The following is a 22,580-nucleotide window of genomic DNA, read 5'->3' on the forward strand; positions in this document are numbered from 1 at the left end:
ACACAATTCAATTCATAGAAAGTATATATAACAAAACTTGCCTCTTTGTTTTTAAATATAAATGCTTTGAGTTCCTTATACCCTATTCCACCTTGATTTTTCTTTTTATTAACTTTTATTGAGCTTCAAGTGAACGTTTACAAATCAAGTCAAACTGTCACATATAAGTTTACATACACCTTACTCCGTACTCCCACTTGCTTTCCCCCTAATGAGTCAGCCCTTGCAGTCTCTCCTTTCGTGACGATTTTGCCAGCTTCCAACTCTCTCTATCCTCCCATCCCCCCTCCAGACAGGAGATGCCAACACAGTCTCAAGTGTCCACCTGATATAAGTAGCTCACTCTTCATTGGCATCTCTCTCCTACCCGCTGTCCAGTCCCTTTCATGTCTGATGAGTTTTCTTTGGGAATGGTTCCTGTCCTGGGCCAACAGAAGGTTTGGGGACCATGACTGCCAGGATTCCTCTAGTCTCAGTCAGACCATTAAGTATGGTCTTTTTGTGAGAATTTGGGGTCTGCATCCCACTGATCTCCTGCTCCCTCAGGGGTTCTCTGTTGTGCTCCCTGTCAGGGCAGTCATCAATTGTGGCCGGGCACCAACTAGTTCTTCTGGTCTCAGGATGATGTAGGTCTCTGGTTCATGTGGCCCTTTCTGTCTCTTAGGCTCTTAGTTATCGTGTGATCTTGGTGTTCTTCATTCTCCTTTGATCCAGGTGGGTTGAGACCAATTGATGCATCTTAGATGGCCACTTGTTAGCATTTAAGACCCCAGACGCCACATTTCAAAGTGGGATGCAGAATGTTTTCATAATAGAATTATTTTGCCAATTGACTTAGAAGTCCCCTTAAACCATGGTCCCCAAACCCCCGCCCTTGCTCCGCTGACCTTTGAAGCATTTAGTTTATCCCAGAAACGTCTTTGGTTTTGGTCCAGTCCAGTTGAGCTGACCTTCCATGTATTGAATATTGTCCTTCCCTTCACCTAAAGCAGTTCTTATCTACTAACTAATCAGTAAAAAACCTTCTCCCACCCTCCCTCCCTCCCCCCTCGTAACCACAAAAGTATGTGTTCTTCTCAGTTTATACTATTTCTCAAGATCTTATAATAGTGGTCTTATACAATATTTGTCCTTTTGCCCCTGACTAATTTCGCTCAGCATAATGCCTTCCAGGTTCTTCCATGTTATGAAATATTTCAGAGATTCGTCACTGTTCTTTATCGATGCGTAGTATTCCATTGTATGGATACACCACAATTTATTTAACCATTCATCCGTTGATGGACACCTTGGATGCTTCCAGCTTTTTGCTATTGTAAAAAGAGCTGCAATAAACATGGGTGTGCATATATCTGTTTGTGTGAAGGCTCTTGTTTCTCTAGGGTATATTCCCAGGAGTGGGATTTCTGGGTTGTATGGTAGTTCTATTTCTAACTGTTTAAGATAACGCCAGATAGATTTCCAAAGTGGTTGTACCATTTTACATTCCCACCAGCAGTGTATAAGAGTTCCAATCTCTCCGCAGCCTCTCCAACATTTATTCTTTTCTGTTTTTTGGATTAATGCCAGCCTTGTTGGAGTGAGATGGAATCTCATCGTAGTTTTAATTTGCATTTCTCTTAACAGCTAATGATCGAGAGCATTTTCTCATGTATCTGTTAGCTGCCTGAATATCTTCTTTAGTGAAGTGTGTGTTCATATCCTTTGCCCATTTCTTGATTGGGTTGTTTGTCTTTTTGTGGTTGAGTTTTGACAGAATCATAGATTTTAGAGATCAGGCGCTGGTCGGAGATGTCATAGCTGAAAATTCCTTCCCAGTCTGTAGGTGGTCTTTTGACTCTTTTGGTGAAGTCTTTAGATGAGCATAGGTGTTTGATTTTTAGGAGCTCCCAGTTATCTGGTTTCTCTTCATCATTTGGTAATGTTTTGTATTCTGTTTATGCCTTGTATTAGGGCTCCTAAGGTTGTCCCTATTTTTTCTTCCATGATCTTTATCGTTTTAGTCTTTATGTTTAGGTCTTTGATCCACTTGGAGTTAGTTTTTGTGCATGGTATGAGGTATGGGTCCTGTTTCATTTTTTTGCAAATGGATATCCAGTTATGCCAGCACCATTTGTTAAAAAGACTCTCTCTTCCCCAATTAACTGACACTGGGCCTTTGTCAAATATCAGCTGCTCATATGTGGATGGATTTATATCTGGGTTCTCAGTTCTGTTCCACTGGTCTATGTGTCTGTTGTTGTACCAGTACCAGGCTGTTTTGACTACTGTGGCTGTATAATAGGTTCTAAAATCAGGTAGAGTGAGGCCTCCCACTTTCTTCTTCTTTTTCAGAAATGCTTTGCTTATCCGAGGCTTCTTTCCCTTCTATATGAAGTTGGTGATTTGTTTCTCTATCACATTAAAAAATGACATTGGAATTTGGATCGGAAGTGCATTGTATGTATAGATGGCTTTTGGCAGAATAGACATTTTTACTATGTTAAGTCTTCCTATCCATGAGCAAGGTATGTTTTTCCACTTAAGTGTGTCCTTTTTAATTTCTTGTAGTAGAGCTTTGTAGTTTTCTTTGTATAGGTCTTTTACATCCTTGGTAAGATTTATTCCTAAGTATTTTGTCTTCTTGGGGGCTACTGTGAATGGTATTGATTTGGTTATTTCCTCTTCGATGTTCTTTTTGTTGATGTAGAGAAATCCAAGTGATTTTTGTATGTTTATCTTATAACCTGAGACTCTGCCAAACTCTTCTATTAGTTTCAGTAGTTTTCTGGAGGATTCCTTAGGGTTTTCTGTGTATAAGATCATGTCATCTGCGAATGGAGATAATTTTACTTCCTCTTTGCCAATCCGGATGCCCTTTATTTCTTTGTCTAGCCTAATTACTCTGGCTAGGACTTCTTGCACAATGTTGAATAAGAGCGGTGATAAAGGGCATCCTTGTCTGGTTCCCGTTCTCAAGGGAAATGCTTTCAGGCTCTCTCCATTTCGAGTGATGTTGGCTGTTGGCTTTGCATAGATGCCCTTTATTATGTTGAGGAATTTTCCTTCAATTCCTATTTTGCTGAGAGTTTTTATCATAAATGGGTGTTGGACTTTGTCAAATGCCTTTTCTGCATCAATTGATAAGATCACGTGGTTTTTGTCTTTTGTTTTATTTATATGGTGGATTACATTAATGGTTTTTCTAATATTAAACCAGCCTTACATACCTGGTATAAATCCCACTTGGTCATGGTGAATTATTTTTTTTGATATGTTGTTGAATTCTATTGGGTAGAATTTTGTTGAGGATTTTTGCATCTATGTTCATGAGGGATATAGGTCTATAATTTTCTTTTTCTGTGATGTCTTTACCTGGTTTTGGTATCAGGGAGATGGTGGCTTCATAGAATGTTTTAGGTAGTATTCCGTCATTTTCTATGCTTTGAAATACCTTTAGTAGTAGTGGTGTTATCTCTTCTCTGAAAGTTTGGTAGAACTCTGCAGTGAAGCCGTCCAGGCCAGGGCTTTTTTTTGTTGGGAGTTTTTTGATTACCGTTTCAATCTCTTTTTTTGTTATGGGTCTATTTAATTTTTCTACTTCTGATTGTGTTAGTTTAGGTAGGTAGTGTTTTTCCAGGAATTCATCCATTTCTTCTAGGTTTGCAAATTTGTTAGAGTACAATTTTTCGTAATAATCTGATATGATTCTTTTAATTTCCGTTGGGTCCGTTGTGATGTGGCCCTTCTCGTTTCTTATTTGGGTTATTTGTTTCCTTTCCTGTATTTCTTTAATCAGTCTAAAATAGCCAATGGTTTATCAATTTTGTTAATTTTTTCAAAGAACCAGCTTTTGGCTTTGTTAATTCTTTCAATTGTTTTTCTGTTCTCCAATTCGTTTAGTTCAGCTCTAATTTTTATTATTTGTTTTCTTCTGGTGCCTGATGGATTCTTTTGTTGCTCACTTTCTATTTGTTCAAGTTGTAGGCACAGTTCTCTGATTTTGGCTCTTTCTTCTTTTTGTATGTGTGCATTTATCGATATAAATTGGCCTCTGAGCACTTCTTTTGCTGTGTCCCAGAGGTTTTGATAGGAAGTATTTTCATTCTCATTGCATTCTATGAATTTCCTTATTCCCTCCTTAATGTCTTCTATAATCCAGTCTTTTTTCAGGAGGGTATTGTTCATTTTCCAAGTATTTGATTTCTTTTCCCTAGTTTTTCTGTTATTGATTTCTAGTTTTATTGCCTTGTGGTCTGAGAAGATGTTTTGTAATATTTCGATGTTTTGGATTCTGCAAAGGTTTGTTTCATGACCTAATATGTGGTCTATTCTAGAGAATGTTCCATGTGCGCTAGAAAAAAAAGTATACTTTGCAGCAGTTGGGTGGAAAGTTCTGTATAAGTCAATGAGGTCAAGTTGGTTGATTGTTGTAATTAGGTCTTCCGTATCTCTGTTGAGCTTCTTATTGGATGTCCTGTCCTTCTCCGAAAGTGGTGTGTTGAGGTCTCCTACTATAATTGTGGAGGTGTCTATCTCACTTTTCAGTTCTGTTAAAATTTGATTTATGTATCTTGCAGCCCTGTCATTGGGTGCATAAATATTTAATATGGTTATATCTTCCTGATCAATTGTCCCTTTTATCATTATGTAGTGTCCTTCTTTATCCTTTGTGGTGGATTTAAGTTTAAAGTCTATTTTGTCAGAAATTAATATTGCTACTCCTCTTCTTTTTTGCTTATTGTTTGCTTGATATATTTTTTTCTATCCTTTGAGTTTTAGTTTGTGTCTCTAAGTCTAAACTGTGTCTCTTGTAGGCAGCATATAGATGGATCGTGTTTCTTTATCCAGTCCGAGACTCTCTGTCTCTTTATTGGTGCATTTAGTCCATTTACATTCAGCGTAATTATAGATAAATCAGTGTTTAGTGTTGTCATTTTGATGCCTTTTTATGTGTGTTGTTGACAATTTCATTTTTCCAGTTACTTTTTTGTGCTGAGACGTTTTTGTTTGTAAATTGTGAGATCCTCATTTTCATAGTATTTGACTTTATGTTTGTTGAGTCGTTACGTTTTTCTTGGCTTTTATTTTGAGTTATGGAGTTGTTATACTTCTTTGTGGTTACCTTAATATTTACCCCTATTTTTCTAAGTAGAAACCTAACTTGTATTGTCCTATATCGCCTTGTATCCCTCTCCATATGGCAGTTCTATGCCACCTGTATTTAGTCCCTCTTTTTGATTATTGTTATGTTTTATATATTGACTTCAATGATTCCCTGTTTTGAGCATTTTTGTTTTTTTTTAATTGATCTTAATTTGTTTTTGTGATTTCCCTATTTGAGTTGATATCAGGATGTTCTGTTCTGTGACCTTGTGTTGTGCTGGTATCTGATATTATTGGTTTTCTGACCAACAATTTCCTTTAGTATTTCTTGTAGCTTTGGTTTGGTTTTTGCAAATTCTCTACGCTTGTGTTTATCTGTAAATATCTTAATTTCACCTTCATATTTCAGAAAGAGTTTTGCTGGATATATGATCCTTGGCTGGCAGTTTTTCTCCTTCAGTGCTCTGTATATGTCATCCCATTGCCTTCTTGACTGCATGGTTTCTGCTGAGTAGTCTGAACTTATTCTTATTGATTCTCCCTTGAAGGAGACCTTTCTTTTATCCTTGGCTGCTTTTAAAATTTTCTCTTTATCTTTGGTTTTGGCAAGTTTGATGGTAATATGTCTTGGTGTTTTTCTTTTTGGATCAATCTTAAATGGGGTTCGATGAGCATCTTGGATAGATATCCTTTCATCTTTCATGATGTCAGGGAAGTTTTCTGTCAGCAGATCTTCAACTATTCTCTCTGTGTTTTCTGTCCTCCCTCCCTGTTCTGGGACTCCAATCACACGCAAGTTATCCTTCTTGATAGAGTCCCACATGATTCTTAGGGTTTCTTCATTTTTTTTTTAATTCTTTTATCTGATTTTTTTTCAGCTATGTTGGTGTTAATTCCCTTGTCCTCCAGATTTCCCAGTCTGCATTCTAATTGCTCGAGTCTGCTCCTCTGACTTCCTATTGCGTTGTCTAATTCTGTAATTTTATTGTTAATCTTTTGGATTTCTGCATGCCGTCTCTCTATGCATTCTTGCAACTTATTAATTTTTCCACTATGTTCTTGAATAATCTTTTTGAGTTCTTCAACTGTTTTATCAGTGTGTTCCTTGACTTTTTCTGCAGTTTGCCTTATTTCATTTCTGAGGTCATCCCTGATGTCTTGAAGCATTCTGTAGATTAGTTTTTTATATTCTGTATCTGATAATTCCAGGATCTTATCTTCATTTGGGAAAGATTTTGATTCTTTTGTTTGGGGGGTTGTAGAAGCTGTCATGGTCTGCTTCTTTATGTGGTTTGATATCGACTGCTGTCTCTGAGCCATCACTAAGATAAAAAAAAAAAAAAGATATAGTAGTGATTTATTCTATATTTGCTCACTGAGTCTTATCTTGTTTTGTTTTCTTTCAATATACGTGGATGGGCTACTAGATTGTGCTCTCTTGTTTGTTGTAGCCCTTGACTTACTTATGACTTATTACCAGCTGGTTTGGGCTGTTGCCAGGTATATATGCCTGAGTCTATTCACTATTCTTGAGTAAAATCTGATTTTGGGTCATCAAGTGTGTGCTGCACCCTAACACCTATCCACCTCGAGAAGTAGTGGTGATAGTTGTGTGCACCAGATTCTATTAGGAGCTGGGGTTCACACTCCGGAGGGGGACAGGATGCTGACAGGCTTCCCCCAAGTGTCAGTGAGGTAGGTGTGTCTCTATTCCTAAAGCAACTTGGTGGGAGGGCTCTGCAGCTGTACCTTAGGCCCCCAATGCAAGTACCTCTACAGATTGGTAGGTGTCACCCTCCTTAGACCCCTAAGGCAAGAGGCTAGGTGGTCTGGGGGGAGCTTCAGTCCTCAGTTCCCTGTTGTGGGTCAGTTAGGGCTCTGTTGAATAAGCAGAGATATCAGACCTGGGAAACTTGTTTTTCCAGTAAATCCACTAAAAAAAAAAATGCAGTCAGATCCCTATCAGAACTGCCTTTGCATTATAACAGCGACCTTGTTCCCTGTAAGGATGAAAGCCCGAGATTTGGATCACATATGCTTGGCTGGAGGTGGTTCTGTGTTTTTAGTCCAATTAGGGAAGGATTTTTGGTCCCTGGGTTTTTTGTGGTTGCTTCTCTCAGTTCGGAAGAATGGGTTAGGAAAAGACCAAAAAAAAAAAAAAAAAAAAGTGAAAAGCAAAGCCGCGGAGCCGGAGCTGTTCTGCCCCTGGCTCAGGAAATTCCAATGTTAATGAAGCCGCCTGGGAAGGGGAGGGGAGGGTTCAGAAAAACAGGAGAGAGTAGCACCCCGGAATATAGCCAAAGTTGCTTATCTTGCTTGGGATGACTATTTTATCTGAGATTCCCGAGGGGCATGTAGCTTATGTGTGCTGGCTGTGTGGAGATTGCCCCCGAGGGTCTGGCCCGCTGGAGCCGCGGTCAGATCCTCCGCTGCCAGTCCAAAGCCCAGCGTCAAGGTTCCCCTGTTGGGACGCTGCACTCCTGGCTCCAAAATCAGTCGCTGCCTCCCAGGGACTTCTCGTCCCGCCAGCCACGTTGCCGCACCACCTCCGCGGACTGGCTGGGCCCCCTCCCGGGGTTAGTTCAGGGGAGTAGGGCTGCGCCCCGTGTTTTCGCTGTGACCGGATGCCGTGCTCAGCTCCCCTGTGCCCAGTCCAAAGCCCGGCGCCAAGGTTCCCTGGCTAGGATGTTGCACTCCTGGCTCCAAAACCAGTCACTGCCTCCCGGGGGCTTCTCCTCCCACCATTCGCGTCGCCTCGCCGCCCGCGCGGACGGGCTGGGCCCCCTCCTGGGGTCAGTTCAGGGGAGTAGGGCTGCGCCCCGTGTTTGCGCCATCACAAGATGTTGTGTTCAGCTCCCCTGCGCCCAGTCCTAAGCCCGGCGCCAAGGTTACCTGAATGGGACGCTGGCTCCAGGCTCCAAAAACAGTCGCTGCTTCCCCGTAGTTGTTCGTTCTCCGTCTCTGTCATGTGGGCCAACTGTTTAAATCTGTGTTTGTTGTTCAGGGTTCGTAGATTGTCATGTATGTGATCAATTCACTTGTTTTTCCTAGTCTTTGTTGCAAGAGGGATCCGAGGTAGTGTCTACCTAGTCAGCTATCTTGGCCGCCCCTTGATTTTGTTTTTGAAAATAGAATTGTTTCATTCTTTTAATATTTTTATAAGTTAGTAGAGTTTTCAGGGATCTTGAAATTTGTGTTAGCTAAGATACAGTTCCAAATGCTTTACTAGACAGAGACCCAACATGAAAAGTGGCTTAAAGAGAATAGAAATTTATTTCTTATGCATAGAATCCCAAGTTCGCGTGGTGGTTTTTCACCATGAAGTTGTCAAAGATTAGGCTCCTTCTTCCTTGTTGATCTGCTACTCCTACTGGGTTGCCTTACTCTCACAGCATAAGATCATTCATTCTCCTTCCACATTCCAGCTCACAGGAAGTATGAAACAGCATGACCAGGAAGTTGCACACATCATGTCTTCTTATATCCCATCAGCAAGGATTTAGGCACAAGATCACACCTGACTGCAAGGGTGGCTTCGAAACATAGACTAAACAGATGGTCATTTGTCCAGCTAAAAATCTAGGGTTTTATTACTTTGAGAAAGAAGGGGAGAATAGATATTGGGAGGTAGCTTTTACTACAAATGTTATCTGGTCAATCTCGTACTCAACTTAGGAATGCTCTTTAGTATTTGAAATCCTTCATGACATCCCTTCTGCTAAAGCCAAGAACTAACTAAATCTCCAATCAACACATTCCATCATTGGATATGTCTATTAAAAAGTTCTTCCTGGTCAAACCTGGTAGATTCCACACAAGTGTTTACATTTCCTTTCTCCTAAAACCTTAATAACAATAAACACTTACCAAAAAAAAAAAAAAAAAAGACAAGCCCCCACAAGGACAAAGAAATGAAGCTAGAATATGACAGCACAAAAACTTGGAAGCTAGAAAGCAAGTCGACAATGGTAAGGTGACTTACGTTGTCTACTGAAGCTCAGACATAAGCCTGGAGGAGAAGAGGACAAGGCGAATCACCCAAGAGATTGCAGAGAGTCTCAGGAATTAGTAGTGACAGGTAACTCTAAAAGCTAAGCTGATAGAGAATAGAATGAAAGAATATGAAGCAACATTACAACCACCAAGTCTCTTTCCCTCCCTGGAAGAAACATGGAGTTTACTATCAAGAATGGATGAAACAGAGGATTCTGGGACACCAAGCATGTCTAAGAACACATTGCTATAGTGAAGATGGGATTCATTTGAAGACTAGAACTAAATGGTAACACCCATTGCCCCATTCCCCTTCTCTACAATCAGAATGTTGCAACCATGCTAATAATATATCTCAGGCAGAAATTGGAGCAATTTTCTCTGGGGAAGCTGACCAACCCAAGAAAAATGTCTAACAGATACTGATTGGATGGAGGTCTCTCAATGAAAAGGCCCAACGCAATCAGTTGGCAAGTCCCTCCAATGTACACTGAGCTTCCAGTTAGCTTTTTGCTATTAAAAACAGAAATGGCAAGTCAAAAATCAGTAGATACTTGAGACAAGCTTCCAAGAGGAAACAGAATTAAACACAAACGTAGTAACTCTGAAGAAACCAAGATGACATAGGGAAAATAATATTTCAAAAACATTATAAAATCCTCAAAGAGAAAGGAGACTTTATACATGAAAAAGAATAGGATGCTATAAAAAGAAATGTTCAGAGGGAAAAAAGTATGTTCTTGAAAATTAAAAATATGATAGAAAAAAAACAAGTCAATAATATGATGAAACATGAAGAAATCACCTAGAAAGTAGAACAATGGGACCAAAAAAAGAAAACAATAGAAGAAATAAAAGAAAACTTGCAGGACAGTCAATTTAGGAGGTTCAACTTCTGAACGAAATTGTAGGAAGAGAGAACAGAGAAAACAGAAGAAAGGCAAACTTTTGACAGAATCTCCTTATGCATAATAAAAATCTGTCACCTTGTGGCTTTCATACACTGGTCTTAAACATTTATAATTTTAATCCAAAAGAACAGATTATGCCTTCTTTCATATCCAATATTTGAAGAAACTTAGTAGCTTTAAGACATCATAGGAAAAAAGCCAGTGCTGTGTGATTAGCCTAAGAAAAACACTCTGAGCAAAGGTAAATGTGTTTGGCAGAATTCACAGTTGTGCCCCCAGGAACTTATGTATTCACACCCATACTTAGACATCAACTTTAGGAACTTGGTTGATTGTTTCTCTGACCCTCACTGTAAATTTCAGTCCAACCTACCTACCCTTGAAGTTCCCTATAATAAATGTATGTTAGTTTGTGACAAGAAAACAACATAAGATTTACAGATAAAATATTAATATGATACCGGCTGTGAGTCTGTAGTGTCACTATGAGTAGGAATCGACTTGACAGCAATGTTTTTTTTTTCTTTTTTTGATGACTCTGTATTATAGTTGTGTATGTATATATTTGCTGCTGTTGTGGATTGAATTGTGTCCCCACAAAACATGTGTTGTAAATCCTAACCTCTATGCCGCTGGTTATAATCCCATTTGGGAATGGGTTGTCTTTGTTATGTTACTGAGGCAGGATTAGTGTAGGGTATATTTTGAATCAATTTCTTTTGAGATATAAAAGACATTAAACAAGTGAGCAGAGGAGAGATGAGGTAAGACAGATGCCAAGACACACAGAGTTCTTCAAGGAACCAGGAAGCTGAAACAGAAGAGACGAGGAACACAGGAAGCAGAGCTGCCTCAGTCTCAAAGGGTGGAGCCATGGCCTCTGGGGTTTCAGAGTCAGATCTTCACCAATTCGGTTCTGGAGTGTGGGGCTGCTGTTCATAAGTGCCAGTGGAATGGGGCTGGGCCTGCTGCCCAAAGCTGAAGGGGCAGAGCTTCCATGCCCACAGGGCAGAAGAACAGGGCCTACTGGTGCCAAGGGGGTAAGGTCACTTAGATGAACTATGAAAATGGGGACCTTATACCACCAAGGAAGCAATATCAGGAGCAGAGTGTATCGTTTGAAACTGGGGTTCCTGTGCTGAGAAGCTCCTAGGCCAGGGGAAGATTGATGACAAGGACCTTCTCCCAGAACTAACAGAGAAAGAAAGCCTTCCCCTAGAGCTGGCACCCTGAATTTGGACATCTAGCCTCCTAGACTGTGAGAGAATAAGTTTCTCTTTGTTAAAGCCATCCACTTGTGGTATTTCAGAAATCCCGGTGGCGTAGTGGTTAAATGCTACCGCTGCTAACCAAAGGGTCGGCAGTTCAAATCTGCCAGGCGCTCCTTGGAAACTCTAAGGGGGCAGTTCTACTCTGTCCTATAGGGTCGCTATGAGTCGGAATCGACTTGACAGCACTGGGTTTGTTGTTGTGGTATTTCTGTTATTGCAGCACTAGATAACTAAGACAAGGTTTTTTTTTGTTTTTTTTTTTAAGTTAAGAAGCAAGTATATGAGATAATGTATAGTTTAACATGTAGAGAATATATTGTATAATATATCACTGGAAACCTGAGCAACTCTCTTGTTTAAAAACTTATTAAACTGAAAGATTCTACTAGATGGTGTCTAAGGTCCTTTTCAGAATAAATATTCAAGAATTCCATAGCCTAAAAGCCTTCATGTACAAATGCCTCCTTTGCCATGAGACCAGAAGAATTAGATGGTGCCTGGCTACCATCACTGAATGTTTTGATCGAAGATTCTACAGCAGAATCCTGACCAGATGGGGGAAAATACAGAACAGAATTTTACAGTCTCATGGAATCCAGCATTTCTGGAGCCACGGAGGCTGAATGAACCCTGACACTATTGCCCTGAAATAACCTTTAAACTTTAAACCAAAAGTATTTCCAGAAGTCTTCTTAAAACCAAACGACAGTTTAACATAACTAGTAAAGAATGTCTGCCTTGAGCATTATGCTCTTCTAAGAACTATCCATATGCACTTAAATTAACAACTCAAAAGATTAGATAGGAAATTTAGTGGACAGTGAGTTTATGTTAATGGGGGGGACAATTCAGAAAAGGAGGGTAAGAATGGTTTCATTACTTGAAGAATGTAATCAGTGTCACTGAATTTTACACATAGAAATTGTTGAATTGGTGTAAGTTCTGCTGTATATATTCTCAAAACTACAGCAACGAATAAATTGTTAAAAAAAAAAATTCCATGGCTTTAAAAATCATGCTTTGTTTCCACAAATATCAGTAAAAACAGAGGTATTATAACTCTTTGTTTTTCTACAGAAATTGATCATTTGTTTTGTTTTAAGCTCTTCCATTTGGAAAAATTCCTATTTTAGAAGTCGATGGACTTACCCTTCACCAGAGTCTAGCAATAGCGAGATACTTGACCAAAAATACAGGTAAAATGTTTATTGTGTTTAAGATGTTTTGATAACTGAAAAAAATACATGCTATATATTCAATATTAATTAAATAGCTTTATTAACGAACACTATAATGAAAAAAGGGAGTCCCTGGGTGGTGCAAAGAATTAAGAGCTTGGCTACTAACTGAAATATTGGCAGTTTGAGTCTACCTAGAGGTGCCTCAGAAGAAAGGCTTAGTGATCTACTTCTGAAAAATCCGCCACTGAAAACCTGTGGAGCACAGTTCTACTCTGACACACACAGGGTTGTTGTGAGTTGAAACTGACATGACAGCAACTGGTTTGGTGCAAAGAAAAATGGAATTAAATGTTACAAAATTATAAATGTATCATCTTTATCAGTTCTACTTTCCATGAGTTCCCTAGATAATTAATTTTATATTATATTGTCCAACCACTCCCTCCTGCCCCATACTTCCTTGCTCCACTCCCAAGCCCTTATTGAAATTTAGCTGAAAATAGGACAGGTATGTCTCATCCCCAAACTTTTATGAGTATGAGTATCATAAGTTATCAGAGAATGTTAGTTAACAGGAAATACATACGGCATATAGAAGTTGAAATTCCTCAGACTATTAAAACCACGTTTTCCATGATGTCCTTCATACTAATACTGCTAAAAAAAAAAAAAAAAAAGGAGTCTTTTTTGCCTCCACTGAGTGTCATCTGAGGCATCCTAATGTGAGTAGTTGACTTCCAGATTGTTTTGTTTGTGGATGTACCCCATGGCATTGAAGAAGAGAAATAAAAGAAACCTAGTTCTGTTCTTTGCCTGATGCCCTTTCTCCATTCTATGCTTCACTGTCTTCTCTTCCCTCACATTCCTTTTGAGTAACAAGTCACTTTTGGCTTCTTTGAAAGCTCTCTTTCTAATCAATGTGCAAATCACCTTCTTGCACTTCACCCCCCACAACCCTAATACTCCCACCACCATTAAGATCCAACCCTTAGACACATGGTTAGATCACAAAATGAGATGGGTTCTAATTATCAGATCCCTCTTTTTTTGAACCAGAGTTATGTGTGAAAAAAAATATTAAATTCTCTGTTAAGCTAATATGCCTCAACAAAGGAAGTTCTTTTGAAGTTCAGAAAGGTTGGAGGTTATTTCTAACTATGGAAATTAGGCTTCAAAGTAAGCTGACATTTGAGTTGAGCCAAAAAAGATGCCTATGATTTCAAGACTTGGACTTGGGCAGTGGGTTTTAAACTTCGGGTACATCAGAATCACCTGGGGGGCTTTAAAAGACAAATTGCTGGGCCCTAACTTCAGAGATTCAGATTCAACAGGTCTCAGGTGGGGCTCAAGAATTTGCATCCTTAATTTCCCAGATGATGAGGATGTAGCTGATCCAAGGATCTCGCTTTCAGAATCACTAGTTAGGACATTCCAGGCAGACAGAAAATTAGTACGGGTAAAGACAAAGAATGGCAAATTTGCAGGGTGAAAAGTAGAAAGAGAAGCACCTAGAAAAGTAGATTGGGATCTGGTTAGATGATCCAGAGCATGGACTTCATTCCTTAGGCAATTGTAGGTTTTTGTCTAGGTTTTTATGCTTTTCTGCAGCATCACTAAAGATTATTCTTGCCATACCTCACATTTGATTGGCATGGCGAGAGGCAGGGAAGTCATTAAAATAGTCTAGATGGCAGTGGATAAGAAGAGGGAGTGAGAAAAATATGGGAAAGTATGTGATGGTAGAATCATCACAGAGACTAGATGACAGATGTTGGGGGAGGACAGTTTATTTGACCAGGAGAATAATGGCAAATCAGGTGAGAGATGGGACATGGTCTGTTGTTCTCACAGAACAGTGTAGTTTTTTTTTTTTTTTTTACTTTTTCAACCTTTCAACCTTTCCTCAACTCTCTTCAATGTCTGTCTTCACTCGATCCTAAGTGCCATGCAGCCTGGCAATTTGTCCATTTTGTTCACTGCTGTGGCTGCACCTGAGGCTGACCCACAGTCGGAGCCCCTTAATTTTTTGTTGTATGAATGAAGAAGAGCTGGTTTGAGGTAGGATATGATGGCTCCATTTTGGGATTTGTTGATGTTCAGGGGCCAAGAAGATATTTGGAGAAATATCCAAAGAGGAGCTGAAAATACGGCTCTGGAGTTTAGGACTAAAAATATTGAATGAGGAGTCATCTGCATGAAATTGGTAGCTGAATCTCTGAATATGAAGTCAAAGCAGGGATGAAAATGAGTGAAGAGAACCTATGATAGAGTTCTGGGGGGATTTTTCAATGTCAGAAACAAGAATCAGCTTTCAAACATCACAAAAAATGTGGATAGACAGAGTTTATAAAGGAATTCAAAATTATCAAAGAATTTTCTTTCACTTTTAACAGTTTTATTGAGGTACAATTTATATACAGTTCTCTCATTGTCGGTATGCTGTTCCTTGATTTGTTATGTAAAAGCAATTCACTTTAGAATGCTTCTGCACCGAAGACTTCTAAATTGATATCAGTGAGACAATATTTATGAAGATTGATGATTTTTTTAAGCAAAAAAATGCTCAACAAAGGGAAGGAAAGGGAAAAAGAAGAAGAAAAAAACCCTCATTATTTTAATGAGGCAGAAAATGCTCCTGAAAAGTATTATCAAATTATCTGCAAATATAATTATTTTACAAAATAAATTATTTTGTGTATGCAGGCTATTTATTGTAGTATTGCTTATATTAGCAAAAGATTGAAAACAAAACCAATCAGCTGAGGACAGTTAAATAAGTTAAGGTGTATCTATACAAAGGAATCCCATATAGCTAAAGAAAGAGCATGAACACTGTTTAGGTACTTTAAGAAAAGACCTCTAGGATATAGGGGACAGGGCATGTCAAGGGGTGATATATATTCTTCTTTGCTTGTATTTTCATAAAGAAACAATGGAAAATACATAAGAAACTAATAGAAGTGGTTACCAATAAGGTAGGTAAGGGGATAAAATGTAGATGGGTACAAAAGTGGAAACTAGCCTTCGTTGGATACTGTTTTATAATGTTTTGGATTTTTGAACCATATGAATATATTGCCTATTAAGAATAAGTAAATCTTTTTATACAGTAAATTAAATTGAGCATATTCATGGGCATAAAATAAAAAATATATATAAAAAAATAGCCTCTCTCTATTTCATAGATTTGGCTGGAAAAACAGAACTGGAACAGTGTCAAGTTGATGCTATTGTGGACACATTGGATGACTTCATGTCACGTTTTCCATGGGCAGAGAAACAACAAGATGTAAAGGTAACGTGATCAGTTTGCTATAACTATGATTAATCACATACCACTTGCCATGCATTGTGTTAGGTGCTCTAAAATGTTCCTTGTTATAAAAGTTGCATACATATAATGTTAAAACATCATATTATACTAAAAAGTTTACAACAAAGTACAGGACTCCCTGTCCCACCCCTTCACTTTACCCTTTTCCCAGATGCAACCCATTTTTAACCCTTTTAGGAGTTTCTTTGTAGAGTAGCTAAAGTGAATGGAAGAAATGATGAAGTAAAAGATCTGAACAGAAGTTTTTGAAGGGCAGCTCAAGAAGACAAAGTAAAGTATTATAATGAAATGTGCAAAGACCTGGAGTTAGAAAACCAAAAGGAAAGAACACACTTGGCATTTCTCAAGCTCAAAGAACTGAAGAAAAAATTCAAGCTTCAAATTACAATACTGAAGGATTCTACAGGCAAAAAATTGGAAGACACAGGAAGCATCAAAAGATGATGGAAGGAATACATGGAGTCACTGTACCAAAAAGAACTGGCCAATGTTCAACCATTTCAGGAGGTAGCATACGATAAAAAACCAATGGTATTGAAAGAAGTCCAAGCTGCACTGAAGGCATTGGCGAAAAACAAGGCTCCAGGAATTGACAGAATATCAACTGAGATGTTTGAACAAACAGATGGAATGCTGGAAGCACTCACTTGTCTTTGCCAGGAAATTTAGAAGACAGCTATCTGTCCAGCCAACTGGAAGAAATCCATATTTGTGCCCATTCCAAAGAAAGGTGATCTGACCGAATGTGGAAATTATTGAACAATAATCATTAATACAACACACAAGTAAAATTTTGCTGAAGATAATTCAAAACTGGTTGTGGCAGTACATAAACAGGGAACTGCCAGAAATTCAAGCTGGATTCAGAAGAGGACATGGAATGAGGGATATCATTGCTGATGTCAGATGGATCTTGGCTGAATACCAGAAAGATGTTTACTTGTGTTTTATTGACTACGCAAAGGCATTCGACTGTGTGGATCATAACAAATTTCGGGTAACATTGCAATGAATAGGAATTCCAGAACACTTAAGTGTGCAAAGAGGCAGTCATTTAAACAGAACAAGGGGATACTGTGTGGTTTAAAATCAGGAAAGGTGTGTGTCAGGGTTGTATTCTTTCACCATACATATTCAATCTGTATGCTGAGCAAATAATTCAAGAAGCTGGACTATATGAAGAACACGTCATCGGGATTGGAGGAAGACTCGTTACCAACCTGCAATTATGCAGTTGACACAACCTTGCTTGCCAAAAATGAAGATGATTTGAAGCACTTACTGAAGAAGATCAAAGACTAGAGCCTTCAGCATGGATTACACCTCAACATAATGGAAACAAAAATCTTCACAACTGAACCCATAAGTAACATTATGATAAATGCAGAAAATACTGAAGTTGTCAAGGATTTCATTTTACTTGGATTTATACTCAACGTCCATGAAATCAGCAGTCAAGAAATTGAATGACATATTGCATTGGGCAAATCTGCTGTAAAAGACATCTTTAAATTGTTAAAAAGCAAAGATGTCACTTTAAGGATAAGGTCGCCTGACCCAAGCCATGGTGTTTTCAGTCACCTCATAGGCATGCGAAAGCTGGACAACGAATAAGGAAGACAGAAGAAGAACTGATGCATTTGAATTATGTTGTTAGTGAAGAACAGCGACTGCCAGAAGGACACAAATTTGTCTTGGAAGAAGTACAGCCAGAATGCTCCTTAGAGGCTAGGATGGTGAGACTGTCTCATATACTTTGGACATGTTATCAGGAGGGTCCAGTCCGTGGAGGACGTCATGTTTGGTAGAGAGTCAGTGAAAAAGAGGAAGGTCCTTGGCGAGATTAGTTGACACAGTGGCTGCAGTAACGGGCTCAAACATAGTAACATTTTGAGAATGGTGCAGAACCGAGCAGTATTTCATTCTGTTGTACATACGGTTGCTGTGAGTGGGGGACTGACTCGGTGGCATCTAACAACATGCTGTTTCTTAGGGATTTACACATTTTGGCTGCTAACCAAAAGGTTGGCAATTCAAATCCACCATCTGCTCCTTGGAAACCCTATGGGGCAGTTCTACTCTGTCCTATAGGGTCGCTATGAGTGGGAATGGACTTGACAGCAATGTTTTTTTTTTTTTTCTTTCTACAGGGTGTTAATATGGCTTTCTTTTTATTTACCAATTTTAGATACTTTCTATAGACTTCTTATTATAGTAACAAGAATTTATTTTTCTTACGTAGTCATCCCCTCCGCTTCCTTTCCTCTAAACTCCCAATATAGTGATGTTATACTTTTTTGTTTAAATCAATATTCAGTGATTCCATTAGTATGCCAATGGAAATATTTTATACAGAACTATGCATTGTAGCATACTTTAATTGTATTTCCATTTTTACTTCTTCTTCTCAAACTTAGCAATTGCCTTGATTTTTTTTTTCTTTTCTTAATTCCTTTTACTTTTATATGCCGATTCTTCCCACATCAACCTATAACCTGCCAACACAATTTTCTTCAAGGTCAGTGGCATCAGATGATCTATTATTTCCAATATTTTCTTGGAGATACCTGGCCCGGAGTCTTCCATTCTCATTTGTAGAACTCTCTAGATTTTCTGGACATCTGTCACCACTAGATTTCCCTTCACTCTCATCTCTGAAATCTCCTTTGCCTTTCTCTCTAACTAGAGTCCTATATCCCGGATGTCTTCCACTTTCTTTGTTTACTCTCTTCTTTATTTGGAGCATATTCTTCCAGTACTCCAGAGGTTAAAATGAAGGTTTGATGTTAGAAAGAATGATGATGACAGATGGTATGGATATGTCTGTCTTGTGAGTCAACTGCTTTTGTCTGATTTGTTTGCTCTAGATACCTTGTATGCATTCTGGGATCTCAGTCTGATTCCTTCCCGTATTCATTCTCCTGCTTCCTGACCTTGTTTTGTGGCACAATCTTCCAATAGTTTACTGAGCATAGGGAATAAAGGTTGGGGGCCTTGTTGGTCTGCAATTTTTTTTTTTCACCCTCACACTTGTTTCACAGTCTGCTTGGGTGATGTTGAAAGTAGCTTTTTTTTTTTTTAGTATTTGGAAGACATTTATTGCTTCTAGCTGTCGAAAAGTCTGAATCCAATCTAATTCCTGATTTTTTTTTTATATGTGATTTATTTTTTTTTTCCTCTTTAAAAGCTTGTATAAATTTGGTCTTAATGTTCTAAAGTTTTACAGTGATGAGTCTTCGTGTGATCTTGTTTTCATCTAATGTGCCTTCACCTTGTTGAGCCCTTTCAATTTGGAACTCATGTCCTTTAGTTCTAAGAAATTTTCTTGAATTATTTCACTGATGATTTCCTCCCATTTTCTTGTTTCCTTATACTGGAATTCCCCCATTCAGATGTTGGACCTTTTCTCTGCTTCCCATCTCTTTGCCTTTTTGTATTACGATAAGGAAGAATTCCTCAAGTTTATCCATCAATCCTTCCTTGAGTTCGAAATTCCTAATAAAAACCATGGCCATCGAGTTGATTCTGACTCATAGCAACCCTACAGACAGGGTAGAACTGCCCCATAGGGTTTCCAAGGAGCAACTGGTGGATTTGAACTGCCGACCTTTTGGTTTGCAGCCCAGCTCTTAACCACTATGCCACCAGAGTTCCAAATTCTTGATAGTGTTTTTAATGTAAAAGGGCTCTTTGTAAATGAGTGTAATGTTTTTCTTCTTAAAATATTCTTTTATACAAAAGAGATGCAATATCATCTCCCTGCTTAATGTTTGTCTGAATTTGTTTCTTCTTTGTTTTGAACTCTGTCTTTCCTCAGAGGTCAGGTAATTCTTTTATGATCTGTGATAAAGAGTACCAAAATTAAAAAGTTTATTTAAAGCTCTAAGCATGTCGATGGATGGTGTTTGTTGATTTTGAGTATCACTAGGCCATTTGCAGGGTTCCTCCCAATATCACTAGCTTCAGGTAATTCCCTCTTGCACTGGACAGAATCCCTAGACAAAAGTCCCAATCCCCTCCCCAGAGACAAACATCTGGCTGCCAGTATCTGGGAGATAACTAGGAAGTGAGGCCTGGGAGTCTCAGAATTTAGCATTCAGTATGCAGATGTTCATTTAACCCCCAGATTTTTAATACTCTATGTGGGATACCCCCAGCCCAGAAACTATCTGTTTTATGCCCTCTCTAGGCTTCTGCGAGGAGTCTCTGGGTGATCCTAATGATTAAGTTCTCAACTATGAACCACAGATTGGCAGTTAGAACCCACCCAGAGGCACCTTGGAAGACAGGCCTGGTGATCAGTTTCCAAAAGGTCACAGCCTTGAAAACCCTACGGAGTAGTTTTACACTGCACACATGCGGTCACCATGGGTGGGAAACGACTGGCAATGTCCTTCCACTAAGAGTGTGGAAGAAGCAGTTATCTAGCTGAGTGATATGAAGGAGGAAATCTCAAATTATACCTACTTCTTCTAACAGCTTTCCACCAATCTTCCTTTTTACCCCACTCCACACCCACCTCCTCAGCCCCCATGCCAGAAGTCCATATCCTGCCATTTCCTGAGCTATCTGAGAATTTTATGTTGTAGACAGGTTTGGTTCTCAGGCTTCCCTTTGTGAGTGGAACTCATTCATCTGCTTTCCAGCTTCAGATTTTGTTTGCTCTTGTTTCCTCCCATTTTCCACCTCCTTGCAGTTCCATCTTCTTAAAAACATTCATTTACTGTAGTTTTAAGATGAAAATAAAATTATATGTGTCACATCCACCATCTTTATCCAGAATTCTAAATAGATCTCCTGTTATTCTCTATTATAGCACCCTAGGCACTTATTCTTTATTATAGCACTTTAGGGCACTCATCATAATCTATATTTTCTTTTAAAATGTATTGATTTATTTGTTGTCTGTCTCCTCTGTAGACTGTGTCATCAGGGCAGGAATCATGTCTGTATTAGTTACTGTATTACCACCCCCCACACCTCTTATAAAGTGCCTTTTATATCCAAACCAAACGTGCTGCCACTGAGTCCACTCCAACTCATTGCGACCCTATAGGATAGGGTAGAACTGCCTCAGAGGGTTTCCAAGACTGTAAATCTTTATGGAAGCAGACTTCCACATCTAGCAGCCGAGCGCTTAACCACTGCACCCACCACCAGGGCTCCTGCCTTTACATAAAAAAAACAAAATTCATTGCTAGAGTCAATTCCGACTCATAGCGACCCTATAGGACAGAGCAGAACTGCCCGAGAGTTTCCAAAGAGCCGACCTTTTGGTTAGCAGACGAGCAATTAAGCTCTACACCACCAGGGCTCGGAGTGATAGGAAAAGCTAAATTTACCACTCACCATGCCATGCCAGACTCTTTACATATATTATCTCCACCAGTCCTCACAACCCTCCTGTGAGATAAGTGCTTTTCATTGTCATGCTCGTTTTCAAGAGGAAGAAGCAGAAATAGAGATGTTACAGAGTTGCCAAGCCTTATAAGTAGGTGATAGAGAACTATCATCTGAACCCAGACAGCCTGGCTCCGGAGCCCTAAGCCTCATCACCTATCATACCATCTCTTAAATGACTGACTAATGCCCACAGCCTCCCTTTAGGAAGAAACTATCGTTATCCTCAGATGAGGAAATTGAAATTCATGTAGTGTAAGTAACTTGCCTAAAGTTGTTTAGCTGGTTAGCGGTGGACCAGGGATTTAAATTCTGGTCTCTTGCTCAGACCTTGTGCTTTTAACAGTGTACTGCCAGCAGCTGCTCAAAACAATAGCTCTAGGCATGAATATTTATGTCTGTGTTACAGCTACAGACCCATTCCCAAAGCCAGAGGATGGAACAAACAGCAGTCTTAGCAATTTACTTTGAGCATATGTATTCTAAATGCTATTAAGAACTTCTGATTTGAATAGAGATATTTGGTTATAAAAGTATGTCTATTCACTGGCTCCTTAGTGTAAATGAGAAGTTTGTGAGGGATGGAGATACACATCCATACGTGCACACGACCGGGACAACGCCTTAAATGAAAGCTTAGCTTTGGTGATAGTACAAGATTTTTGACATGAATGTTATTTGAACCCTGGAGTCAGATTGTTGGGCTTGAATCCTGATTCCCTTTTTATTAGCTGTCACTTAACTATAGTTGAAATTCTTTATCTTAAAATGGGGATATATTAGCATCTACTTATGAAGTACACTGGGAGGACTAAATGGTAGCAGATGTACTTGTGGCTATGTAGACAGTGTTCAATATCCTTATAAATGGAGAGACAAATAGAGACAATTTTCAATCTAGGAAAAGCGTCTAAAGCTCTTTGTTCCTCTTGCCAAAGACCTCACTAACTGGAAGTCTACCAAGTTATCAAGTTTGCCTCTTCTCTATTTTCTTCTCTTCTGTGGCTGAAGCTCCATAACAAAGCCCACTTTCCAGAGGAAAATAGTCTCTGAGCTTTTAAGATAAGAGTAACATGCTGTCTCTGTATTAGAATAACAATGCTTTTACCTGTCAGCTACCTCAAAGAACAGTTGCACAAGACATAGAAATCCAAGTTTACGAATTTATCACATGAAGGGTAAACATGTTGCAGTAATATTGGTGATAGCTACAGACTATCTGATTAGCAAGCAGAAGCTGGTGAGCATACAATGAAAAATGCATAGTTCTTTTGTCGTTCAGCTTCTATTCTTTCTGTAGTGGGTTGCATTGCTGCCACCTTGTGGTCAAGTAAAACTTTAATATCTAATTCAAAAGCAGAATATTAATGCAGTTGGACGGATAGCAAAAAAAACTATTACAAGT

General features: G+C 39.0%; 1 protein-coding gene across 4 annotated transcripts in view; it reads left to right on the plus strand.

The window, feature by feature from the left end:
- The window catches only part of HPGDS (hematopoietic prostaglandin D synthase), a 43,756-nt gene that overhangs the window by 10,909 nt on the left and 10,267 nt on the right, over positions 1-22,580 (plus strand). For 3 of the 4 annotated variants that reach the window (XM_064285539.1, XM_023553236.2, XM_003414076.3), the window contains 2 exons: positions 12,364-12,456; positions 15,627-15,736. In XM_064285539.1, the coding sequence (XP_064141609.1) occupies positions 12,364-12,456; positions 15,627-15,736 (203 nt within the window). The remainder of the gene's footprint in view (positions 1-12,363; positions 12,457-15,626; positions 15,737-22,580) is intronic. The other variant, XM_023553237.2, reaches the window with a different exon arrangement.

This window comes from Loxodonta africana, chromosome 5 (genome assembly GCF_030014295.1).
Source record: "Loxodonta africana isolate mLoxAfr1 chromosome 5, mLoxAfr1.hap2, whole genome shotgun sequence".
In the NCBI taxonomy this organism is placed as follows: Eukaryota; Metazoa; Chordata; class Mammalia; order Proboscidea; family Elephantidae; genus Loxodonta; species Loxodonta africana.